Below are 25,674 nucleotides of genomic sequence, written 5' to 3' on the forward strand. Positions count from 1 at the left end.
GCCTAGGATAGCAAAAGGGCTAAATGTGCTGGCAATGCATCTATGTGCATCTTAGCTGCACAGATTTCGTGCTGCCAACATGAATTTACATCACCTTTTGTACTGGTCACACGTAAATATGCGCAAATAACATCAGCCTCTTTTTTTTCTCTGAGCACATGTTGCGAGAATTATGGACCTGTGATCTTACATGGGTAGAAAAAAATATATACATTTGTTCCCTTGAAATATTAATTTATTCCCTCAAAATAATTGTCACCTTTACACACCCCGTATTTTCAACCGTAAATAAACTTAAACGCTTCCGGTTACATATTTACTGTAAATAAGATAAGTCGTTTAAAGCAATATTAGAAATAAAATATATTTTGCCGCAGCAGCGTTGATGCTTCCATTGATTATTGCGAGGTGATCGCTACGCTGGGCAACTTGCTGGATGGCAGAGAGAGAGCCGTTGTGGGATGGGCAGGCAGCAAGCTCTGTCCTCCTAAATCCTATGATATTTTTCATATTTTTATCAAGACAACAATAAAAAGGTCCTCTAGTTTGATTCTTGTTTCTGTTTTTCCCCTTTTGAACTAACGTGGGTCACAGAGACATGGAAGCAGTGGCGGAAAGCACTGAGAGACTTTGAGAAATGCCGGGAGAGACTTTGAATGATCTCATGGACCAGACATGGAGACGTGACATGGAGACGTGAATACAGATGCTTCTGTGGAGCTTTTTTAAAATAAATAAATCCGCAATCATGCATTGTAATGAGAAATATACAGACAGAAATTATTATAGCATTGCTCACATCCGTGTTTTTGAATGACTTATTGTGTGAGTTGGTTTGTGTTTTTTCGCATAGAGGATTTAATTCAATCAGTGTAATTACACATTTTGCAAAGTGACACTTGACAAATCAAACAAAGTAGATGAGATGATTTGCTTCCTTTTGCACAAAATCGAGGCTAGCCAGAAAAGAGACTGCCCGACAAGTAGCTATTTTCTGGTTCATGTCAGAAAAAAAAGGCTGCTTTTAGGATTTTCTTCATTTTAATCACTTCTTCGTTCGAACAATTAAATCCTTCCATGGGAACAAATTGTTATTTCGTGGTAACAAAATCCTAATTCGTGGGAACGATTCAATCATTTTTTTACACGTCAGGTAATGGGCTCCGTGCAAAAGAAAGATAATATAAACCTTTAAAAGAGAATCACAAAACAAAACTCTCATAGTTATAGAAAACAAGTAAAGTAACTTTAATAGACACTAGAAGAAGGAACCACAAAAACAAACCTGTTGCAATGATTTGGTGTGTCTGCAAACATGTTATGTTGGACAACGATTGGAGTCACAACAGCAAGCCTATAGGAAGAAGATGATGGCAAACTCTGCAGCTGATGGATTTACCAGGAGAGGAGAAATGAGCCTTTTGGGAAAAAGCAGGGATGAGGGGGTCTGACATGTGGAACACTCCACTCCAGGACATAATTACAACCTCAGTTCTGCTTAACTAACTGAAGGGTCATTTGTCCACTGACCTTAAACTGATGGAAACACACACAGGAGGGACGACAGAGAACGTAAAGGAAAACCAGAAGCTAACTCAAAGCATTCCCATCTGCTGAATTATTCTAGAATTTGCAAAAGTTGTGCATTCTGCAGAGCAGATTTTTTCTTCCCGTTGGCAGTTCCTTTAAAAAAAGAGGCAAGCAAATTGCATTGTGCTGACTGAGGTACAGTGCAGGAGCAAAGTGAGCAGGAGGATCACGGTGTGAGCCTCCTTTTATCCGGGTTCAATGGCTCAGAGAAAGGAGTGATTAGTCTGTCCCATCTCAAAGTGCAGCCATGTCTTCGGTTACAGAGATAAAAGCCATGCCTCGTGTTGAAGAGAGAAGCCATTGTCACATAAGAGCAAACGGGGACGAATGGTGGGAAAAACTCTTTAAAGCTTTTGGATTTGAATGCTTTAACATGAACTGCTCTCTCTCAGGCTCAGAAAATGTGTCAAACTCCAGTAAAATTCAATACTGTAATCTTCAGCTTCGAGACAAAGAGCTCCTTGAAGTCTATAGAAGCAACAATAAGACACCTGATGATATAAATGTCCAGGAGATCTCCCACACCCCATTCTATCTACTTTCTATTAGAAGGTCGTCCTGAAAAGGGATTTCCCATGGCGGAGGATCAGCCTCATGGAGAGCTTCCAGCACGAAGGGCACGGAGAGTGCAAACTTTTCCTGTGTTTCTTACCAGGTGAAAAACACTTTACTGAGACCTAGTACCGCATGGTATGCGTGCTGTGCGATCTGGATCAGCGGCTGCAAAATCCGATCAAAGGGAGCTTCGTGGTCCCAGCGGTGAGAAGCTGAGCTGATCCAGAGGCTATTTCCAGCTTCAGTGGGACCAACACAACTACATTTTAATAAATGAACCTGGAAATGAGATTATTCTCACACCTCTTTGTTCCTGTGGGGCATCTCGCCAGGTGGTCGCCGCATCACCACACTTCAGGAGGCATTAGCTGTGACGGGTGGGGCAAGTTCTTTTTTTTTAAATCAGATCTAAAATCCTTTGGTTCGGGCAAACAAAATGAGGAGATTTTGTTGACATGCAGGGGTCAAAGGTACACTGGTGGATTAATGCCATACTAGCTGGTCTTAAAACACTAAATCCCCTGCAGACACTACAATGCAAATCTAATTTGGGGAACAAATGTCAACACTTAGACTCTGTCAACAATTAATGCTCTTGTTTCCAGGCATCCACAGCTGAACCTCGTTTGAGTTTTGCGACAACACAAGTTCCCAGGATGTGAGACAAACCGAAAACATCTGCTCAGGAGTCTGGATGAGCAAAGGCACTCCTGACCCTTTAGGGTCTTTGCAGTCACCCATTTTACATAAGGACTTTGTTGATGTCTGAGCATTGAAACTGTAATTAAAGTCCCACTCTGATCATCTTTTGAGCAATTTTCAAAGCGTTCCCAGTGGTTTTTTAATCATGACTATGCCGTTTTCAACCAAAATAAAAATAAAAAAGGTTTTCTAGCATATAGTTTCTGCAGAGCGCCAGGAAGTTATTAGGAATTTGCCTCTGAGTTATGGGCAGGACTGTTGCCATAGAGTAAGCCCGCCCTCATTTCCCATCTTTCATCTGTTTCCACTCTCTTCCGCTAGCTCATAGCCTCTCACACCCCCAACCAAACATTCTCAGGACCTCTAAAATGGTGACGGTCACAAATACAACTGCCACCAACTGGCAAGATCAGCTCCCGACGCTCAATTTTTTGACAATCGTGGTCATGAATGTAGATGGCGGCCATCAGGTGTCAGTGAAAATCAGTGATAAATAAAAAGCGGGACACATTAGCGTTTTTAGACAACGTGCCATCCAAGAAACCCAGCAGGGGTAAGGCCCCAGCGCCTTAAATGAAGGTCCAAGAGGTCCAACCAAAGCAGGATTTGGAAGCTGGACCCACGGTGGCCGGGATCGCCAGGTTGTCCTCCGACCATCACTGGGCCTGTGCCTATTTCAACAGCCCTTGTCGACTACCTACACTGCTACCAAACAATTTCTAACTATCGGACGGTGGCAGTGGGACGCCAGCACGGGGACAGAGGGGAGGCTGTAGGGTGGCAGTTTGAAATTGGCCGATCATCTGATGATTTTGGGGACCTTGGAGACCCTCCGATCAGTCAATTAACGCGCTGATGTCTTGAAATGTGCCAGGCCAATCACTGACTGATGTAAAAAAATCATTTGGACAACGCTCAAGTTCAAAACGCTCAAGACGCTCAAAACCTCGATGGCCACCGAGCGGGGTGTAAAAATGCGACTGCTGCCTCTGGATTGCAAATTCCACTGTGCAGCCACCTGCAGATTTAACCGACAAATTTGCATTCAAGCCACTGCGCTGTGGCATTTTGTAATATTTGACCTAGGATGTACATCAGGGGTGTCAAACTCATTTTACTGAGGGCCATATCAGCATAGGGGCTGTCCTCAAAGGGCCAGATATAACTTACACATGAAACTAAATGTAATGAAAAATAAGTATAACTACTCCTTGATGTTAAATAGCTCATTATTTATGTATTAAAACTTTTTAAAGTGACAATAACAACATAGAGAACATATGTTTGCTTGTTACTCTAGCATAAATCCTTTTATATTTTGTCCGCTCCTTAAAACCCACATAACTCCAATAATGAAGGATCAAGCTGTCCAAGTGAATAAAGAACAATAACATAAAACTGAGCTAAAAGGAACATGTATTACACGTGTAACATTTTACACAAAAGGCTGCACACAGCTTTGCATCCAACTAATTTTCTGATGACATTTTCTGATATTTTAAGAAATTAAAAACATTTATGCTCTCGCGGGCCACATTAAATGACATGGCGGGCCACATTTGGCCCCCGGGCCTTGAGTTTGACACGTGTCGTACATGGATCTATTTGGATGCATCAGAATGGAGATGAGCAGGGAGATTGTAGCATCTACCTCACAGCTATGAGCTTCTTTCAACTAAATTTTTTTTCATCTGCTCCTGATTCACAACCATTTGAAAAAAAAGAAATACCCAAGAATGCAGCTTTAAGCTTAATTTTCTTAATAAATGTCCTTCATAATAAAAAATAATAAAAACTCACAGAAACATGTTGAAAACACCAAAAACATAATTTCTATTGAAGTAGGTCTTTGAAAGATCAGAATCAAAACAGGAACTGAATGAACTCAGAAAAAGAAGAAGACACTTACGATGGAGACAACCTGCTTCATCGTTTTGTTGGGTCCATCCCGGGCAGCACTTTTTCACAGTCTGATAATCCTGTCTGTAGACTTGTCTGTATGCTGTATAGTACGCCGTCCTATGGACACGATAAACAGTTTAATCTTTGAATCAAATTCCTCTGCAGCTGCTACAGACAGCTTCACAGACTGTACTGTATGGATAAATATCTGTAGCTGGGAAACAAAAAAGGGGCATTAGTCTCATCTTTGTAAGATTGATCTCAAGCATTTGAACTTTCTCAGGCTTTTTAGAAACTCTGTGAAAAAGTGCCCGACTCTACATTAGAGGACGCAGCTCGTCCCTGTACTTTGGGACCCCTCTCAGTGCTCAGCCGTCATTATGCACCGTGGAGACCTATTTAGTTTACGGCAAAGTAATTGTGGCCTTGGCTGCCATCAAAGCAGCCTTTGACTTTTGTGGCAGGGTAAATAATGCAGAGAAATGGAGCGTGGACTGCACAGTGAGAAAGATCCTGTAACAAGCTCTGATATAGAAAAAAAAAGTTCACGTTGGGTCTTTCCTTCAAAGGAATGTTGGCTGCAGTAGTAATACCACATAATAGGAGGGGGGGGGGGGGGGTTGCACGACAGGTAAAAAGCTGCAGAAGGAGCTGTTTGCAGATGGATTTTGATGAAAGGTCATATTGTTTATTTTGGTTGTGTCACTACGACTGCAGAAAAAATTTGTTCGTAATTTCTCAGAGCTTCATCAGAAAAGCCTCTCCTGCAGATGAGGTCGGCAGAGTTTGTCCAGCAATCAGAGGTTCCGAGTACAAAAAGGGGAGGAGTGGGCAGACTCCAAATGAGATGTGCGACTCACCTCCTCTCATATCCCGCGCACCACGCTTGCCCCCCACAGCCTTGCTTCCACACTTTAACCATGCGTGTGAAGGCTTGCACGCTCGGCTGCCTCTGGGCGACCAGTGCAACCTCTCTGGCTGTGCACACGTTGGGCCTGAAACAGGAACACCAGTGAAAATACTTAACATGTCAACATGTTCCGCTGTGCATTTACAGATGTACAGGTGGCAGTTGGGAAATTTATGACCACATCTAAGACCACTGTGATGGATGCTCCAGTTTTCATCTGTCTGATGCACGTCAGGGCTACCTGAACTCTTTTTTTCTCTCTTTTAAAAAAAATCTAAAATGTTGGAAATTCTTGATAAATTGTCTAAGATGATGCAGAGAGACAAACAGAATGTTTACTTTAACTTAAACCTATCCCAGAGAGAAGCTTACATGTGAAATAACAAAACAATAGGCAATTAACTCATTTAAAACATTTTTAAATGACACCAAAAAGAATTTGAGACTTAAATATGGGAGTGTGTATCCCTCAGGCAAATGTGGTTAACCATTAGACCTGTCTGCACAACACACTGTACACACACAGAAGCCCAGACAAAAAGAAGAATGCAACATTATCTTCAACAGACTCACTGCTCTCTGACAAATCTTCTAAGCAAACAAGGCAGATCCCCAGAGCATCATCTCATAAACAACAGGAATTGCTCTTATGGAAACTCAACTTTGTTTTTTATTATTCTAAGCTTCAGAACTCTGAGTGTCTTAAATGTAGACTGAGATGCAGAGGAGCAGAACTGATTATCAACTACAGACAGGAAAGACTTAAAGCCTAATTGCTGACAGAGCAGAGCACTGAAATCAACAAGAACCATAAATAAGTTAAAAACCATTACTTTGACAATAATGAAAAAAAAAACAATTGACTTACATGTAGGGTTGGAGATTACTGGCAATTTTGTGAGTGAACACGTTGGCCTCGTAAATAAATATTAGCAAAGATGAAAACAGAATTCTGTCCATGTTGGTCTTCATAAATTAACCGGAGGTTTCAAAGGAAATAAAAACACGCATGCAAACATGAATCACGAATGTCAATAATTGAAAAGAGTATCAAAACTCCCAGCTTGAAGAAGAAACTTCAGGTGAAGATGAGTGATCCCCCACGCGGAAATGATGAATCTTTGCGCCATCGTGCGTGTCCCCCTTGCCTGTCACAGCCGGTGTTCGTTAGAGTCCGCAGCCCCTAACGCACTCCACGCACGGCAGATGTTGGAATGAGCAGCAGAACTTCTGCCTCCATTCACTGACTCAGAGGTGGTAGTTGTGATTTGGGGTGGGAGGGGGCGCACTGAGACCCATTATTCACAGCAGCCTTTCAGAGTCGCTCTGCAGATCAGCAAATGCGCACCGACTGCCAGGGTTTTCCTCCGTCATCACGATGCTGGGAAGTCTGAAATCACACATAGATTTCATCTGCGCACAGACTTTTTCAAAGGTTGCATTTTTTACACCTGGAATTTTAACATTAACTTCTAAGAAACCAAAAGATGCTGCGTTGGTCCGTGCGTAAACCAAACTTTACGCGCCTATTACGCTTCAAAAAACGTTTGACTTTCCCTCGTGAGGCAGCAGGGGTCTGATGATATCCAAGTTTGGGAAGCAGCTCATGCTCCCTTTACATACAAAAAAACAGCTGATGGGGCGGTCCAAGGGTCAGGAGCCAGAAGTGACCACAGCTAATCTCCAAACAAAGCCTTTATTAGACTTTTGCGAGCCCGCGACCCCAAAGAGTCTGGGTCAGTTTTTGCATCTAGAATCCACTACAAACTACCATCTGTGCAGCACGCTGTTTAAAACAAGCTCCGAGAAATACTACAGCTCACCTCAGACAAAAAACAAAAGTGTTCCATCACAAATATCTAAACGAATCTGACTGTTTTAATGATCTCACACTCATGACTTTGTATACTTTAGTTATTGGGTTTCCTGCTTATGGATGATTTACTCTAATGATCAGTTCCTTATAGGGATTAAATACCTGAAAAGTCAGATCTAATGTTTAAGGAAAGTGAATATCAACTAAGAAATAGACTGACAACATAATGTCAGTCATTTATTTTCTTTAATTTTATATGAAATAAATGTAAAACCGTGTTTTAATGAATTCCTGTGAAAAACAAAAACACGGTAAAACCCAAAACCATGTAAATTTCCCCCACATAGCTGTTAATTAGAGACTGTAATTAGTGTGTATTGCAGAATCTTCACAGACCGAGAGTAGGTCACATAATCACTCCCTTCAATTCTGTGGGGCAAATGCTTTTGCCTCAACAGGCCCTGACCTAGACTGAGACTAAGGTCCCTTAAATGTCCTATACCTGCCCATATCACATTTTTTGGCTGCTTCTGTACAGCAAGTCGTGTGTTAAACTTCCATTTGCGCGAATAGACCAGAACCTTAAGACATGAAACTTGCACAAATTGTAGCCCAAAGCCTTGTGATACTCAAAAGGGTTCAACACTTCTGATAAGTGAAAGACTTTTGAAGATATGAACATTTGTTTGGAGGTAGTAACACCCATAGAAATACATAACGGTTTTCTACTTAGCACTGTGTGTGGTTAGGGAGATGAGTTGTACCTGTGCTCCCAGTTTTTTTAAACACCTGCCTGTTAGACCCTTTGATGTCCTCCTGACTCATTCTAACACTTACAATCACATAGTCTTGTAGATTAATTCACATTTGCACATATTCATAATTTAAACAAGATTTTTAGACACATTTTTGCTTTTCTGTAGTGGATTCTTTTAACAGTTTATACTTAACTACATGTTATGCTGTAAATGCAGAATTTCCCCTATTTTATTGCCTTCAAGAGCTTTTCATGCTTTTGCAAAGTATTGAAATGATCCTACCAACTGCAGGAATGCATTGTGGGAGTTAAATATGTTTTTTTTTTGTCTGTTGCACCTTGATTTAGTGGTCGACTTCCAGAAATGACATTGCTATGCTGTCACAGAGTTTGTATGCTTGTTCATATCTCAAATACCATAGATGTGGCTGCACTGAGTACACAATACTCTTCCACATCTTTAGGCTGTCTGATAGGGATGGTGAGAATTAGGGTGTTGATCCAAAATCAAGTAAATACAGGTCCAGTATTGTGGATATTAATACTGAAACCAATTCATTTCTTAAAAGGATTGATTATAGAAAGTTTATGGAAATACACCATATTTTGGTATATAACTCTATGATAAAACACAAGACAGAGACTTTTGGCAAATAAAAAAGCTTGTTAACTAATTATAATAATCTGAATTTAACATGCATCAAGTGTGTGTGTGTGTGTGTCTCTTTTGGCTTTTCCCATCAGGGGTTGCCACAGTGAACGAGTCGCATGGTAAACTTGGCAATGTTTTACGCTGGATGCCCTTCCTGACACAACCCTCTCAAAGCAACTGGGCTTGGGACTGGCACAGAGGTAGGGAAGGGAACAGGGAGCAGCCCAGATTTGAACCCTGGTTTCATGGATGGAAGGCGCCGCAAACCAGCACGAGCTAAACCGGCTCCCTAACATGCATCAAATGTAAAAACATATATGTTAGTAATGGCAGAGCTGTCACTAGCTATTACTTTAGTAGTCCATTAGTCAACGATTATTGTTTACGTAAAGTGATGGTCAATTTTTTTTTTTTTATATGGAGGGTGATAATGCTGGAAAGATAGTGTGATAGTGACTCTAAATTGTCTCTAGGTGTATGTGTGGTTGTCTGTATTTGTGTGGTCTTACAGCAGATCAGCAACCAGTCCAGCACCAGCTTTAGTGAGATGTGAATGAAAAGAAGACATTTCTCCATCATAGTTTAACTAATCAAATCGTTTTATCTGTTTTATTGGCTGATCAGGTAGTTTCTATACAGAGCGGCAAGAGTTCCTCCAAAATTCACCTCCTTATTTGTGGATGGGACTGTTTGGACAGAGTAAGCCTGGGCTTATTTCCCATCATCCCTTTGCTCTCCCACTAGCTTACACCCCCTCACAACCCCATGCCAACATTGTCAGTGCAACAAAAATGACGAGCAATATTGAAGCTGTACAGTTTTGAGCCAGATGCCAGCTCAGACAAAGAAAATGAGCACCTACATGGATCTGTTTGTCTGAAAGAGGATGCATCAGAATGGAGCGGAGCAGGGGGTTTGTGGCACGCTGATTGTAGCTTCTACTTTACAGCTAAGCTTTTTCTGACAGCCTTTTTGTGACTGCTCCTGATTCACAACAATTGGAAATAGAATTTGAATCTTAATTTTCTGTATATATGTGCTCCATCATGAGAAAACTGGAACAAGAAGATGTTAGAAACACCATTTTCATTGAAGTGGACCTTTAAATGCTTTTCTACTAGCAAGACGTTTAAGTGAGCTTATATTACATAGTTAAACTTTTATTTGCTACTTTAAACAAAAATCTGTGTCAGATAAGCACTTAAATGTAGTTTTATGTCCAAAATTTAAGATTTTAAGATTTAAATGAGGACTCTTTTATTTATTTTTTATTTGTAAAGAGAGCAGGGAACAAGTGGAGGAGAAGCCAGAGAGCTGAAGGTTTGCTCTGGAAAGGAGAGGAATGAAGGTTTGTCGCAGTAAAATGGAGTACGTGTCAGAATGAGAGGAACCCAAGAGGAAGAGTGAGGCTACAGGGAGAAGAGATAAAGAAGGTAGAGGATTTGAAGTATCTATGGTTAACAGTATGGAGGAATGAAGAGAATGGAAAAGAAGTGAAGAAACGAGTGCAGGCAGGTTGGAATGGGCGGAGAAAAGTGTCAAGTGTGATAGAAGAGTTTCAGCTCAAATGAAAGGAAAGGTGCAAAAAACTGTGGTGAGACCAGCATGTTGTTTGGCCTAGACACAGTGGCACTGAGGAAAAGACAGGAAGCAGAGCTGGAGGTACCAGAAATGAAGATGCTGAGGTTCTCTCTGGAAGTGACCAGGATGGATCAGGAATGAGGACATGGTGGGGCTAAACCTGGAGACGGTGGAGGCAGCGACAGAGCAGAAGATGCTGTCCAAACTGGACAACATAGTGAAGAACACTGGTCACCTCCTACACAGAGTCTTCAATGACCAAAGGAGCGCCTTCAGTGACCGTCTTCGCTCTCTGCCATGCTCTACAGAAAGGCTCAAGAAGTCAGGAGGGGTCACTGAACGGTCAACTACTTTCATTGTTTTTATACTGTTCTTAGTGAGTTCAATTGACATTGTTTATATGTTTTTATGATTAATTTTAATATTTTTAATATAATTTTAGGATCCTCATTTTTAACTTATTGTGTATATTTGAAGCAATGGATGGACTTGCAAGTTCCCTCTCGATTAATAAAGTAATCCATCCATCCATCAGAGGGACGGCACATGTACTGACATGGTTGGGACATGTCCAGAGGAGAGACAGTGAATGTGTTGGTAGAAGAATGCAGAATCTAGAGCTGTTGGGCTCAAGGTCTAGAGGACGTCCAAAGAGGAGGGTTATGGATGCGGTGAATTCAAGATTCAAAGGGTTTATTATCATATGCACAGTAAAGAAACAGGTTTCCCTGCACAATGAAATTCTTTCTTTGCTGTCTGCTCCAAATGCCAAAAGTATAGAGGAAACAAGCAATTCACTCACATCATACACACAAAAACACAAGATGTCGTCATGAAGACATGAAGGCAGCTGGTGTTAGAGTGGAGGATGTAGAAGAAGGAAGCTGATTCGCTGTGTTGACCCTGAAGAGAAAACCTGAAAGGAAAAGAAGATTCATTTTCTTTGAGGCTTCAAGTCACGTGTCAAACTGTGCTTTGCTGACACCTTGTGGTCAAAATAGAAATTACAGGTGCACAGTTTGTGATGTAACAGTGAAATAAGCAAATATGAGCACGTGCGCCTGCAGCTAGAGTGGGTCAAATTGAACTTTGCGCCCACTCACAGCGCTCTAAGGACCAGGATCATCCTCAAATGGTTTATTCTTAAGCGGACACGCCTCCTAGTTCCAGCTTCCAGCACGACCTTTGACCTTTCTTAGCGTGATCTTCCGCGCAGTAGCATGCTGTGGGCGACAACACGCCGACTCTGCACACTGCGACAGTCCCACAGCCCGAGGAGCGCGCTCGTGACGTGGAGCAGAAACATGTCGTGCTCCTGCGAAGTGAAGCCGGTGACTCTGCTGGGAACCATGGCGTTCGGAGGCCGAGCTGACGAGGAGCAGAGCCGGGAGATGGTGAAGACGTTCCTGGGCAGAGGACACAAACACCTGGACACGGCGTTCATGTACACGGACGGAAAGTCGGAGGCCATCATTGGAGACATGGCTCTTCTTCCTAAAGCAGGTACTTTGACCTGCTAACTGTCAGCTGCAAACCGCACTGAATTGTGGGTAACAGCAGACGATTGTTTTTAATGCCTGTCCATAGGTGAACATGTAACTTTCCTATTACACACTTAACATAAATAAACTAACTAAATAAAAAAGTATAGAATTGCAGTAAACGTGAAGGCAGCCCCACTTTTAAATCTTTTAGTGTGTGGAGATTTGTGGCTGTTTTGTTTGTGTTTGTTTTCATTGTTTTAATCGACAAAACCATCTTAAATTCCAGCTACTACGGCTGTTCTGGGGCGTTTGAGTGCAGAGGGTTTTTGCATTTACTCCAACACATTTCAAGTGCAGTTCAATTGATTTTATTGTTTTATTGTTTTTTTTTTATTGCATCATATTGTTTGTGATTTTATTGGATTTTATGTTAAGCACTTTGGTTGCCTTGGCTTTTATAAGTGCTATACAAATAATAAATTGATTGATTGATTGAAATCATCCAACTTTTACTCTTAATAATACTAATGATGAGATGGTTATTTCCAGCATTTTATTTCCATCTGTGGTTTATCTAACAATTGCTAAGGTCACTACAGTGCATCTCGAATTCCTTCTGTACTGCTTATATATCCACTCTCCTAAGTGTCTTCCATTAACTGTACACTGTAAAAAAAACATGCACCCTTCAAATTAAGTCAAACAATTTGACCCCATCAGATTTTCTTTAACGAAAAAATCTGCCATTGGGAAAAGAAAAATGGTCTTACCATGAATTATTATTTTAAGAAAAATATTCTAGTCACTGAGACATAAATTGTCATATTAAGATTATTTTGCTATTGGAAAACTTAAATTAAAGTAAATTATTTTTCTTGGGAGAAAAAAAATAATATGGAGCCCTGGACATGACATAAAAAATGGTTCCCTCAAATTGGTGCACAAAGTAGTATTTGTTGGCCAGGCAATTAGCATTTTCTGCACACTAGTTAGCATTTGTGCAGATAACTTCGTATTTTGCGTACACAAAGTGCTTATTTGTGCACACTGTGGGGCAGCCATGGTGCAGCGGTCGACCCATGATCGTAATATTGCAGGTTCGATTCCCGCCTTGCACGCCCATGTGCCTAAATGTCCTTGGGCAAGACACTGAACCCCACCTTGCCTCTGTTGGTAGGTTGGCGCCAGTGTTCGGCAGCTGAGCCACACAAAGTAATAATAAAATGCTAACGTTTGTGGACAAAATACTAATTTGTGTGCACAAAATGCTAATTTGAGGGAACAATGGATTTATTTATTTTTAATGTCATCCAGGGCTCCAAACAATTAACAATTAAGACAATTTTTCTTGAAACAAGTCTTTTTTTTTTAACCAAAGATTCGGTGTTTGGAGTGCATTCATTTATTTTCTGTCCGTTTAACTTCTGCTGCAGCATCACTTTAAACTTTAACCCCTGCACAGATCAACAGGATCTTGTTCTGAATTTGAAACATTTCTTTTTGTTTGTTTAATTTCTAAAGCTTTACTAGAATCTCATGAGAAAAGCAGCTTTTCCAGGCCTTCTGGGTCTAACACCATCTGAAGCCAAATCCTTCTGCTGCTCATTTGTATTTTTAAACTGGTCAGCTTCATTCTTAAAACAAAATTATATCGAGCAAAAACAACACAGAATGGTTGTTTTGTTTCCGTTGACTGAACATTTTTTCATAAAAGGAGCTTATCCAGTTCCATAAATGACACCAATTGTAGCTCGTATCCTTTTCAAATGGTGAAACATTCTAATAAATATCCATTTCGTGATTTATTCCCCTCTTACAGTGAGCATAGCTACTAAAGCTAACCCCTGGGATGGGAAAACTCTGAAACCAGAGAGTGTGCGCTCCCAGCTGGAAACCTCTCTGCAGAGGCTGCGCACTGACTGTGTGGACCTCTTCTACCTCCATGCCCCTGACCATCAAAACCCCATCCAGGACACGCTGAGGGCCTGCAATGAGCTGCACAAAGAGGTGAGCTGAGCAGATTTAGGCAAAAACAAACCGAAAGAAGACTAAACCTAGACTGTTTCAATGAGGCGGATGTGCTCTTCTGACTCTCAGGGGAAATTCAAGGAGCTTGGCCTGTCAAACTATGCATCATGGGAAGTGGCAGAAATAGTTTGCATCTGCAGACATAACAACTGGCTTGTCCCAACTGTTTATCAGGTACCGTCTTAATACTCTAAATTCAAAAAATAGTTAAAGAATCAGTAAAGCTTAAGTTGAAGTGTTAAGTTAGTTATTTTTAAGGATTGTAGTTCCATATCATAATCTTACAGCATCTTCTGTACTGTTGATTGAATGTACTCAAAGCAAAGTTTTAAGATGACAGAATATTAAACTATTTGCAGAAACAAAAGTGAAAATGATCTCACTCATTAAGATTTTTGTTGTCATTTTGATTTTTCCCCCACAATGTTACTGTGAAAAAAGTAAAAACGGACAAAAAAAAAATTTAAAAATTTTTTTTGCATTTCAAGTTTTTTCTAGGAGTCATGTTTTGTCCCGTAGACAGTTCTCAGCCTCGGTGTTGGTTTTTGCTTCTCATCACAGGGAATGTACAACGCCACAACGAGACAAGTTGAGACAGAGCTGCTGCCATGTCTGAGATACTGTGGATTGAGGTTCTACGCATATAATCCATTAGCAGGTACTGGTTTTATCTTCTGCTGTGCACTTTTCAGTAGAGCTATCACCAACGATTATTTCAGTAGTCGATTAGTCATAGATTATTGTTTACGGAAAGTGATGGGCAAACTTAAAAAGACAAAAAGTGATTGTTACTCAGTCTATGGAGGTTGGCCTCATGTCTGGTACTGCTAATGCTTGGCGTATGGTGTGTTCAGATATTGAAATTTTACATGCATAGTTCATGGATTTCAACATCACTTTTTGAAAGATAAAAAGTTTAGGGTCCCAGGTCAGCTTTATGCTAGCACAAAAAAAAAACACAAGCTGGCAAACTCTATGGTCCCTGCACTAAATCATTGTCTAAACGTCCCATATAAAACAGTAAGCAAAAATAGTTTTATGAGCATGGGTTTTACTTTGTTGCAATTAGTGAACAGTAAAATATTCTACAATCATTTTTCCTCCATCCGTTTGCAAAAGGGACTTAGGTGCTAGCCAGGGTGCAGCCCCTCAAACATGTCTTCAAATCCATCCTCTTCAACCAGCAGTGGTCTCATTCCTTTTAGAAACACGTTAAGGATGCTCTGTGGAAGTGTTGCTGCCATCTCTGGTGCACCGGCTCCTCCCCCGTCTACAGTCAATGACGTGGACCAGAATTTCTGGCTTCTGCGTCCGTAATGCCTGTGATCACGCAGTCGCTACACAAGTTTTTAAGCGCGGTTGCGAGCTCTACGTAGAAATCGGGCATTCATTGATCGCATGCTGACAGTTTAACAGGCTGAACATTTTCACGCTGAATCGCAGCACTGTGACCAATCAGGGACTCCGATTTAGTAGTGACGTGTGGGTGCCGTCCGCTTCAAAACATGGAAGTACCAACCGTGGTAAAAATGATCACAAAGGAGTCATTAATGACTGCGAGTTGTGTCCAGTCGGGTTAATGACACCAAGACGGACATTTATAGCAACAGAGCTGTGAAAACAAAACTGAGGATTTTTACAGCTTCGACTTTGAGCACCGAGCCGCTTCCTATAGTAGATGGTGGACGAGCGCTAATAAACAGTTAATCTACAAAAGAAGAAGAATCTTCCCCCTGGTTCTACCTACGTGTCTGGTGCTTGTCTGATGTGAAAACACCCGGCTGGATGCGCGTTCATAAAACTGAAATGACCAAAAAAAAAAACGCGTCGACAATACCAAATTAGTGTCGATGATTTTTAATAGTTGACTAATCGTTGCCAGCCCTACTTTGCAGTCACCTTCAGAAGCACAAAAACAGCAAAACGCCTACTGCACTCAAATCTACCAGTATTTGGCACGTTGCTGCGTTCACACCAGACACAATTTCGTCAAATTTGCGTCTGGCGCCTCTTTTGATGAGCGTCAAATTTACTCCTCTATGCCTTGACGCCCCGGCCGCGTCAGAATATGAAACCGCTAACGTTTTTCTGGACTTCATTCGTAAAGAGAAAACATGCGTGATGTTGAGCGATTAGCTTGGGTTCACATTTTGAAGAGCTCTACAGAGGCGCCGGCAAACACGTCGCCGTGTCCGGGTTCACCAGGTCCTCCAGAGTCTCTTCCGGTTAACATCACTTCTGTCTGTGGCTCAGTTTGCATGTTAAGCCGAGAGGCGAAATTAAAAATAAAACCGGGGAAACTTTTTATTCTTGTCTCGATGAACATAAGCTGAAGATCAGGCTGACCCTTTGGTTCACTCCCAGGAGGCCTTCTGACAGGAAAGTACCACTATGAGGACAAAGACGGTTCTCAGCCTGCAAGTCGGTTCTTTGGGAACAGCTGGGCCGCGGCGTACAGAGACAGGTGAAACCAAACTGGTTTGGCTTTTCCTTTCAAATCCTCCTGTCCTTGGAAACATTTCATCTTTACTGAGGCAGAAGATAAGCATCACCTCAAATCTCTTGCTTCAGGTACTGGAAGGAGAGTCAATTCCAGGCCATAGATTTGGTTCTGAAGGCTTTGGAGTCGGCATACGGCTCAGAGAAACCCTCCCTGACTTCTGCTGCTATCCGCTGGATGTACCACCACTCCCAGCTGAAGGTAGCCACTGGACTTCAATTACACAGGAAACTAGACAATGCCAAATGTTTAGGCAGATAATCCAACAGCTACTTATCCTCAACTCTTAAAAACGCTGCTTTAACTGGTTGCAATCTTCATTTCCACCACAAGGTGTCCCTTTTTCTTTAAACTGAATCCAAACAGAACTCTGTCTGTGTTCAGGGGGATCTTGGAGATGGAGTCATCCTTGGAATGTCGAACATTGAGCAACTTAAGCAAAACCTGGATGCTGCAGAAGAGGGTCCTCTGGACCAGAGAGTTGTTGATGCCTTCAAGGACGCCTGGAACCTTGTATTTCACGACTGTCCAAACTACTTCAGATGAAACGACTGCAAATGTCAAAAAAGCTCCAGAAAATTTCACTTGATTTCTGCACTGATTTGTTTTCTGAGATAAACGGTAATGGACCTTTCCTTTTTAAATTCCTTAACTGTATTCAGGTAAGGAATTAATTTTCACAATAAAAGCTTTTTCCACTTAAATGCTGAGCGTGACAATCGGTGAAAACAGACATTTATTGGGAGCTTTGATGAACCACATTGAAAACTCGGTTTGCATAAGCACAATCACATGGACTCAACCACTTCTTGATGCTAATAACTGCTTACTTTACTTTCATTGAATGAAATTAAAAACGGAGAGAAGTCCGGACTCAGATGTGTGTACAGCGGCACAGGAACTTAGTAAAATAATTGTCCCTCTGCTTTTCAAAGCAGGCATGAATGACTTGGAGGTGAAGTCATCCCCACTATTCTGCATCCTCATCCTCTTCGTCGTCGTCATGGTCGTCCAGCTCTGGTTCCTCCTCACCAGCCAAGCCCTGGAATTCCGTTGTTTCTGAATTCCACATACATTTGATCTTCACTTTGAATTCTGCCATCTCGATGGCAAAAAGTTTCTGTTAACAGAACATAGAAATTGAAGCTCACTGCAGAAAAACAAAGGTTTCAATCACATGAAACGCTGAGAAGCTCACCAGAATCCGAGCCTGCTCAGGAGTTAGGATGTCTCCTTCTTTGCAGACTTCGTAGTCTTTCAGCAACGTTACCACTCCTGAAATACGGCAGATCAAAACAAACAAGCTGACAAAATGTTCCTGTTTTCCATTCATTATTTGATTCATTCAGGCTTTTCTATTTTACTGCATATTTAATGTGTGTAAAAACAATATTTTAAATATTTATTTGACTGGTTATCCATCCTAAATCTAAAAGTAAACCGACACTGAAGGGAACCTTTTTCAACACAAAACTGCAGCGTTTCAGGACTGCTGTCCAATTCAAACAGCATTTCATCTAAAAGTAATGTTCTTCCTTGTTGATGAAGTCCACTCTGATCATCCTTTGATCAATTCTAAAAGTGTTCCCAGTGGTCTTTGAATTATAATTATGCGTTTTCTAGTCAAAACCCTGCCAAATATCTCCCGTTTTCAAGGACAGTTTCTGCAGAGCAGCAGGAGTTCATTAAGGCGGGACGTACACAGATCTGTCTGCGAGTGGATGCATCAGCATGGAGAAGAGCAGGGAGCCTGTTATGGAAGTTTTTCTGTAGCATAATTAAGAATAAAAGTCAATACCAGAAATGCTTTTTTCATTTTCAAAATGAAGCTGCAATTGTTGACTCAAAATTAAAAAGAAAAAGCGGTTTGGTGGATTGCTTTTTTGCTCCTGATTCACAGCTATTTGAACAAAGAAATTCGCAGAAATGTAATTTTAAGTTTAATTTTCTTTATATCTCCTTCATAATCATAAGAAGAAAAAAAGTTCAAAACACCCAAATCCTTATTTTCATCAGAGCGGGTCTAGAAGACTAGTCGAGTTATGGATCCATCTCCAGCATCTCGTTCTGTTCCAAGGATTTAGAACAAAGTTCTTAACCACATTTGATTCGGATCCCTCTTCATATAAGAGCTGCCTGTAACAGAGGGACAGCTACATCCAGACCAGATGTTTCTCGTCATTCTTTGACCATAACAAAAGCCAGAGTTCTACCGTGTGACCGGCTCACTCTCTACCTTAGCACATGTAATTGGCCCCGATGTTTTTCTATTGATCGCAAACTTCAATACACTGACCACTATCTGCCTTTCTTATCCCTCCATGTATCTCCATAAAACCCTGCTGTGCTGGCAGGACAAGGTTTCCAATAGTCACTGAGGGGGCTTTTGAGGCGGCTGTTCTTCATGTAACACTAAACTTTCCTGCTTATTAAAAGAGATTTGTGTTTTTTTTTTTTTTTTTACTACCATTCCTGTTTTTAAGAGCTTTTCAGGTTAACAGGGGTTACTTGTAATTTTCCTTTCAAAGGTCATCAGAAAACAAGTGTTGAAGTGTTTTTTACCCTTCTTGAGGGCAGTGGGAAGCCCCAGCTGTCTTAGCTGAGGCTCCATTGAGTGTGGGAACTGCTCAAGAGGTCCCTCGTCCAGCGTTACGTCCATCTGAGCTTGGTTTCCAGCGCGGGCAAAATCCATCTCTTTGAAATGACTGAAGTATCTGCAGGTGAAGGCCAGCACTCTTTAGCTGATCAACACATAAAGCACCAATAAAACAACAGAAGCTTTACTGAAACCATCACTTACTCATATACTTCATCCTTTGTTTTGTTTGTGAAGAGAACCCCAACTTCCCCTCGCAGAAACTTGCTGACCTGCACACCAAAAGCGTAAAAACTTACAACCTCTTCAGTATGGAGGATCGGATTGCATTTATACATTTCAAAAACAGTCAATATCTGCTTACCTTGTGCAAATTGTCTTTGTATTCATCTGGACTTCCTTTCCCCAAAGCTACAATCATGACTTTATTTTTGCCAAAGAAGAATCTGTAGATTAGACACAAACATCAGAATCAATCCCCCAATCCTCTGCATTCCACAGGAAGCTTGTTAATGCTGTTAACGGGAAAAGTGGTTGCTCTTTGGACTCCTGTTGCATGCAACCAGGCTCGATCCTGTTGAGAAAACTAGATAATCAAAGATTACGTGGACGTCCTACCTATCTCATGGACACTTAGGTATGCACATCACTAGTGGCTGAAGTGTGGCGTAGGGACACCGTACACCAGTATCACCTGTACGCATTGACTGGATAATAAATAACTGGACGGATCGCGTGTGCCGTCACCATAGTCAATGCCTTGATTCCAGTTCCAACCAATTTAAGATCAAACTTATTAAATCCACAACTTCAGGGGACCAGCGTTCAGCTTGTCAATAAGATATCTGCCCCACTTACAGCAGATTACCTGGATCAGGTGTGTCCCATCACTAAGAAGCTGCAAGGGGAGGGATAGATGGAAAACCAGCAAGACAGCAGCCCTCTAGAACGGGGATTGTGCACCGTGAGCAGAGAAGTGATCAAATAAAATGATAATAAAATTATTGTGGCGATCGTTAATGATGGGCAGATGAAGCATTGAAGCCTTTTGTCCGATTGACTCACTCAAGTATAGTGATTCTAGTATGACTTGTACTGGACTCAAAAAAGAAGTTGGCATGAATTTGAAGTGCATGGCATTTTGCAAAAAAGTCTGTGACTAAAACTGTTGAGTTGGGCGTAAAGTGTATTAGTAAGTTTGTGATATTAAAGTGTACACGTGAATACACACTTAGTACACACAGTGACACACAAAATATACGTATTATACACTGAAATCCATTTAAGACCATTTTACCTCCATATCATTAATTAGAAAATCCTTATTCCAGGCCATGTTATGGCCAAAGATTCAACAAATCTTCTTAGATCCAATTCTTCAGTGTACGATTTTATCAGCTACAATAAAACATGTGATCTCAGTTCACCCAGATGATGGAATGAGCTAAATCTGTCCCAGTTTAGCTTGGTGGACTTCAGCCAGGACAGCAAACTGAAAACTACACAAAACCAAAACACAAGCAGGAACTTGGAACACAACAGAGCACCATTACCTGCTGTGCTTCCATGCTGTCCGGATATCTTTTAACTTGTTATTCCTCATATTTTCAACAGAAAATATGAACAGGTTCCTGTATGTGTCCACGCATTTTCTTAACTACAAAATAAAAACAAACGAGGAGGTTTTAGTTCATTGTTTTTTGCTTGATTCTATCATTGTTGTGTGGTGACTAACACTTACCTCCTCAATTAATTTCTGCTTCGACTCCAATCCTTTCTTCGTGGTTTTCGTTAACGAAACTGAGAAAATAAAAAACAAATAAGAATACATTCTCTAAGTTAGACTGAAACGATGCAGTTGCTTTACAGCGCATCTTCTTTCTCTTTCGGCTTTTCCCATCAGGGGTCGCCACAGCGAATCATCCTTTTCCACCTCACTCTATCATGAACATCTTCTACCCTAACATTAGCCAACTTCATGTCCTCTGTCAAGACATCCATGTATCTCCTCTTTGGCCGTCCTCTTGCCCTCCTGCCAGGCAGCTCCATCTCCAACATCCTTCTACCAATATATCCACTATCCCTCCTCTGAACATGTCCAAACCATCTCAGTCTGGCTTCTCTGACTTTGTCGCTAACACAGGCAACATGAGCCGTCCCTCTGATGTACTCGTTCCTTATCCTGTCTAACCTGGTCACTCCTAAGGAGAACCTCAACATCTTCATCTCCGCTACCTCCATCTCAGCCTCTTGTCTCTGTCTCACTGCTACCGTCTCTAACCCATAGAGCAGAGCTGGTCTCACCACTGTCTTGTACACCTTTCCTTTGAGTCTTGCTGGCACTCTTCTGTCACACAACACTCCTGACACTTTCCTCCACCCGCTCCAACCTGCCTGCACTCGCCTCTTCACCTCTTTTCCACACTCCCCATCACACTGAACTGTTGACCCCAAGTACTTAAACTCCTGCACCTTCTTCACCTCAGCCCCCTGTAACCTAACGCTTCTACCTTGATCCCTCTCGTTCAGACACATGTATTCTGTCTTACTACGACTGACCTTCATGCCTCTTCTTTCCAGAGCAAACCTCCACCTCTCTAGCTGTTCCTCCACCTGCTCTCTACTCTCACTGCAAATTACGATGTCATCCGCAAACATCATTGTCCAGGGAGATTCCTGTCTTACCTCGTCTGTCAGCCTGTCCATCAGCATAGCAAACAAAAAAGGACTCAAAGCTGATCCTTGGTGTAGTCCCACCTCCACCTTGAACTCCTCTGTCTGACCTACAGCACATCTCACCACCGTCATACTTCTCTCATACATGTCCTGAACTACTCTGACATACTTCTCTGCCACTCCAGACGACCTCATACAGTACCACAGCTCCTCCCTCGGCACCCTGTCATACGCCTTCTCTAAATCTACGAACACACAATGCAGCTCCTTCTGACCTTCTCTGTACTTTTCCATCAACATTCTCAAAGCAAAAATGGCATCAGTGGTGCTCTTACGGGGCATGAAACCATACTGCTGCTCACAAATCTCCACCTTCTTCCTAAGCCTGGCTTCCACTACTCTTTCCCACAGCTTCATTGTGTGGCTCATCAACTTTATTCCTCTATAGTTGCTGCAGTTCTGCGTGTCACCCTTGTTCTTAAAGATCGGAACCAGAACGCTTCTCCTCCATTCCTCAGGCATCTTCTCACTCTCTAGAATCCTATTGAAAAAACTCGTTAGAAATTCCACTGCTGTCTCTCCTAAGCACTTCCATACCTCCACAGGTACGTCATCAGGACCAACGGCCTTTCCGCTCTTCATCCTTTTCAGAGCCTTCCTAACCTCATCCTTTCCAATCTCTGCTACTTCCTGCTCCACAACAACCACATCTTCCTCCCTTCTTTCCCTGTCATTTTCCTCGTTCATCAGCTCCTCAAAATACTCCTTCCATCTTTTCTGTACACTCTCCTGGGTTGTTAGCACCTTTCCGTCTCTGTCCTTAATCACCCTTATCTGTTGCACGTCCTTCCCATCTCTGTCTCTCTGTCTGGCTAGCCTGTACAAGTCCTTCTCTCCTTCCTTTGTGTCTAACCTGTCATATAGCTCATCGTAAGCTTTCTGTTTGGCCTTTGCCACCTCTCTCTTCACTCTACGCTGCGCTTCCTTGTACTCATGTCTACCTTCCTCAGTCCTTTCTACATCCCACTTCCTTTTAGCCAACCTCTTCCTCTGGACGCATTCCTGTACTTCCTCATTCCACCACCAAGTCTCTTTACCGTCTTTCCTCTTTCCAGATGACACACCTAGCACCTTCCTACCTGTTTCCCTGATAATCTCTGCTGTAGTTTCCCAGTCATCTGGAAGCTCATCCTGACCACCCAGGACCTGCCTCAACTTCTGCCTAAATTCCTCACAAGTTTCTTCATTCTGTAGCTTCCACCACTTGGTCTTCTTTTCTGTTTTCCCTCTCTTCTTCTTCCTGACCTCCAGAGTCATCTTACACACCACCATGCGGTGCTGTTTGGCTACACTCTCTCCTACCACCACTTTGCAGTCATTAACCTCTCTCAAATGACCTCGTCTACATAGGATGTAGTCCACCTGAGTACTCCTACCTCCACTTCTGTATGTCACTCTATGTTCCTCTCTCTTCTGGAAGTAAGTGTTGACTACAGCCATTTCCATCCTCTTCGCAAAGTCCACCACCATCTGTCCCTCCAGATTCCTTTCATTCACACCAAACCTGCCCATCACCTCCTCATCACCTCTGTTGCCCTCACCAACATGCCCATTAAAGTCTGCTCCAATAACAACTCTCTCTCCTCTGGGGATACTCTCTATGACCTCATCCAACTCACTCCAGAATCTCTCCTTCACTTCTAACTCACAGCCAACCTGTGGCGCATACCCACTGACTACATTCACCATCACCCCTTCAATTTCTAACTTTAGGCTCATCATCCTGTCTGAGACTCTTTTCACCTCTAGAACACTGTTTACAAACTCCCCCTTCAGAATCACACCTACCCCGTTTCTCTTCCTATCAACACCATGATAGAACAGTTTGTATCCTCCTCCAATACTACGTGCCTTGCTGCCCTTCCACCTTGTCTCCTGCACACACAGTACATCTACCTTCCTTCTCTCCATCATGTCTGCCAGCTCTCTGCCTTTCCCTGTCATTGTGCCAACGTTAAGAGTCCCTATTCTCAAACCTATGTTCCTGCCTTTTCCCTTCTCTCTCTGGCCACGGACCCTTCTGCCTCCCCTCTTTCTTCGACCAACAGTAGTCAAATTTCCACCGACACCCTGTAGGTTAACAGCATCGGTGGCGGTCGTTGTTAACCCGGGCCTCGACCGATCCGGTATGTCAAAAGTGTTGTGGATGATTCGCATGGTTATTTTGGCAATTTTTACGCCGGATGCCCTTCCTGACGCAACCCTCTCTATTTATCCGGGCTTGGGACCGGCACAGAGGCAACTGGCTTGCAACCCCTGTGGCTAGATTGCTTTACAGCGCATCGCGTAACACATTTGTGCTAATTTTTGTTAGCTTATAAAACGTCCACGACCGAAAAACGAGTGCTTTAAGTCGGTAACAGGTTTTAAAAACTGGAATCGAATAAATATACCAAACACATCAATATAAACTTTTAATTTCTTACTTTTCTTGTCTCTCTTTGACTTGGGCATGGTTGTTCACGTTGGCAGACAGCGCACGTGAAGCAAAAGGACCCCAAATGTTTCTTTTCCTGTAAGATGACCACACAGCGCCTGATTAAAAATAAAAAGAATTATCAGGTTTTTTTTTTTATTGAAATTACTTTAAACAATGATTTACCTAAACTAAACGCATTAAACTCATTGGTGATGCATTCCCCCCACATTCTAACATATTTTATCCATTAATTAATTTATGTATCAAACATGTAATTAGTTTTGTTCTAATGCCTGAAGAAATATGTGGACTTCTAAACTCTGCAACGTTGTGGACAAACTTTGATAGGGTACCGGATGTTCTCGGGTTGCCGGATGTTCTCGGGGTCCTTCGGGGTCCTTCGACCAATGATGACGTCACACTATTTGATTGGCTGTAAGTTGCCACGACCAATGAGTTAACGTAGCTAAGTTTTTTAAAAAACTTTATTGACAATTGCGGTATCATACATTAACAATGACATTAACGTTAACAACGAACAATAACGATGTAATCAATATTGCCTCGAAGATCAGTCACCATTGCCAAATATAACATATTGACATAGAAAATACATAATAGAGGGGAAAAAAAGAAACAATGAACATAACACACAAATAAATAAAAACATAAGTAAAATAAAATAAAGGAACATAGAAAAAATCTAAGTAGTCTAATACTAGTTAAGTTAGGGGTACTCGTGAAGTTTTTATTTCTGAACAAAACTAAGCAATTTCAAGCCATTCTTCTTTTTCATATAATGAAGTGATTGAAAGCAAAAACAGAGCTCTTTATTAAATGTTATAAAAGTGGTTTGGTCTTCAAAACTTGACCTCACCAAGATGGCGGTGCTCTCCTCCCATGAGGAACCACGTGATGTCTCCTCTAGTGATAGAACTCATTGGAAGGACCCTGAAGGACCCCGAGAACATCCGGCAACCCGAGAACATCCGGTACCTACACCGCCTATTTAGGAAACTAACACAAAAAACCTTTGGCTCTGATAACACAAATGGGTCACCTGCTTCACACTAGGAACTGAACATCGGTGTAGTGTTACTGCTCCAAATACCATCATGTGAACACCTAGCAGTGCCAATCAGGGAAAACTGGAGGGCAGATCATGTGTTGGCTTACTTGCTTCACTTACTCAGTGTGATGCACCATAAAGATCATTTTGAAACAGCTGGGCACTGATTTTGCAAAACAGCTATTAATACTTCAAATGCCCTTATCAATCATATACTTTCTTGAATGTTATTGCAGGAAAAGATTTATTGCATATTCTTTTCCGTACTCCTGTACACACTGAAGCTTTTATGCCCATTATAGCTGCCATCTGGTGGGGATTATGAACAGATTAACCTACAAAACAGCACCTGAGCCACAGAGAAGCAGCACACACAG

The 25,674-nt window shown here is 41.9% G+C and overlaps 3 protein-coding genes and 1 long non-coding RNA gene across 4 annotated transcripts in view; 2 read left to right on the forward strand and 2 right to left on the reverse strand.

Moving 5' to 3' along the window:
* megf6b (multiple EGF-like-domains 6b) overlaps positions 1 to 7,240 on the reverse strand; it is a 67,623-nt gene extending 60,383 nt beyond the window's left edge. The window contains exons 1-3 of the mRNA XM_011474833.4: positions 6,528 to 7,240; positions 5,610 to 5,744; positions 4,757 to 4,866 (exon numbers count right to left, since the gene is read on the reverse strand). Of these exons, the coding sequence (XP_011473135.1) occupies positions 4,757 to 4,866; positions 5,610 to 5,744; positions 6,528 to 6,631 (349 nt within the window). The 5' untranslated portion in view covers positions 6,632 to 7,240. The remainder of the gene's footprint in view (positions 1 to 4,756; positions 4,867 to 5,609; positions 5,745 to 6,527) is intronic.
* A 4,134-nt stretch (positions 7,241 to 11,374) lies between these two features.
* akr7a3 (aldo-keto reductase family 7, member A3 (aflatoxin aldehyde reductase)) lies at positions 11,375 to 17,181 on the forward strand. The gene is made up of 7 exons (XM_004068646.5): positions 11,375 to 11,968; positions 13,769 to 13,956; positions 14,047 to 14,151; positions 14,539 to 14,635; positions 16,342 to 16,441; positions 16,549 to 16,678; positions 16,862 to 17,181. The coding sequence occupies exons 1-7, from the start codon at positions 11,686 to 11,688 to the stop codon at positions 17,021 to 17,023; spliced, it is 1,065 nt and encodes a 354-aa protein (XP_004068694.1). The 5' UTR covers positions 11,375 to 11,685; the 3' UTR covers positions 17,024 to 17,181.
* A 14-nt stretch (positions 17,182 to 17,195) lies between these two features.
* mrto4 (MRT4 homolog, ribosome maturation factor) lies at positions 17,196 to 24,339 on the reverse strand. The gene is made up of 8 exons (XM_004068647.5): positions 24,236 to 24,339; positions 20,815 to 20,873; positions 20,627 to 20,730; positions 19,438 to 19,519; positions 19,278 to 19,345; positions 19,040 to 19,191; positions 17,676 to 17,752; positions 17,196 to 17,597 (listed from the first exon to the last, which is right to left on the reverse strand). The coding sequence occupies exons 1-8, from the start codon at positions 24,261 to 24,263 to the stop codon at positions 17,448 to 17,450; spliced, it is 720 nt and encodes a 239-aa protein (XP_004068695.1). The 5' UTR covers positions 24,264 to 24,339; the 3' UTR covers positions 17,196 to 17,447.
* On the forward strand, positions 20,807 to 24,301 carry LOC144992139 (uncharacterized). The gene is made up of 2 exons (XR_013655950.1): positions 20,807 to 20,930; positions 24,076 to 24,301. It is a non-coding gene; the product is annotated as an uncharacterized LOC144992139 (long non-coding RNA).
* Positions 24,340 to 25,674: the final 1,335 nt, after the last annotated feature.

This window comes from Oryzias latipes, chromosome 5 (genome assembly GCF_053564925.1).
Source record: "Oryzias latipes strain Hd-rR chromosome 5, Olatipes_Hd-rR_3.1".
In the NCBI taxonomy this organism is placed as follows: Eukaryota; Metazoa; Chordata; class Actinopteri; order Beloniformes; family Adrianichthyidae; genus Oryzias; species Oryzias latipes.

Excerpts from the sequence above, each read along its gene's own strand:
- akr7a3 (XM_004068646.5), top strand. The coding sequence starts at position 11,686 with ATGCTGTGGGCGACAACACGCCGACTCTGCACACTGCGACAGTCCCAC. Across the intron at positions 11,969-13,768 it reads GGCTCTTCTTCCTAAAGCAG|TGAGCATAGCTACTAAAGCT; the intron begins GTACTTTGACCT and ends CCCCTCTTACAG. Across the intron at positions 14,152-14,538 it reads TTGTCCCAACTGTTTATCAG|GGAATGTACAACGCCACAAC; the intron begins GTACCGTCTTAA and ends TTCTCATCACAG.
- mrto4 (XM_004068647.5), bottom strand. The coding sequence starts at position 24,263 with ATGCCCAAGTCAAAGAGAGACAAGAAAA. Across the intron at positions 19,346-19,437 it reads ACAAAGACAATTTGCACAAG|GTCAGCAAGTTTCTGCGAGG; the intron begins GTAAGCAGATAT and ends TTTGGTGTGCAG. Across the intron at positions 19,192-19,277 it reads ACAAAGGATGAAGTATATGA|ATACTTCAGTCATTTCAAAG; the intron begins GTAAGTGATGGT and ends CTTCACCTGCAG.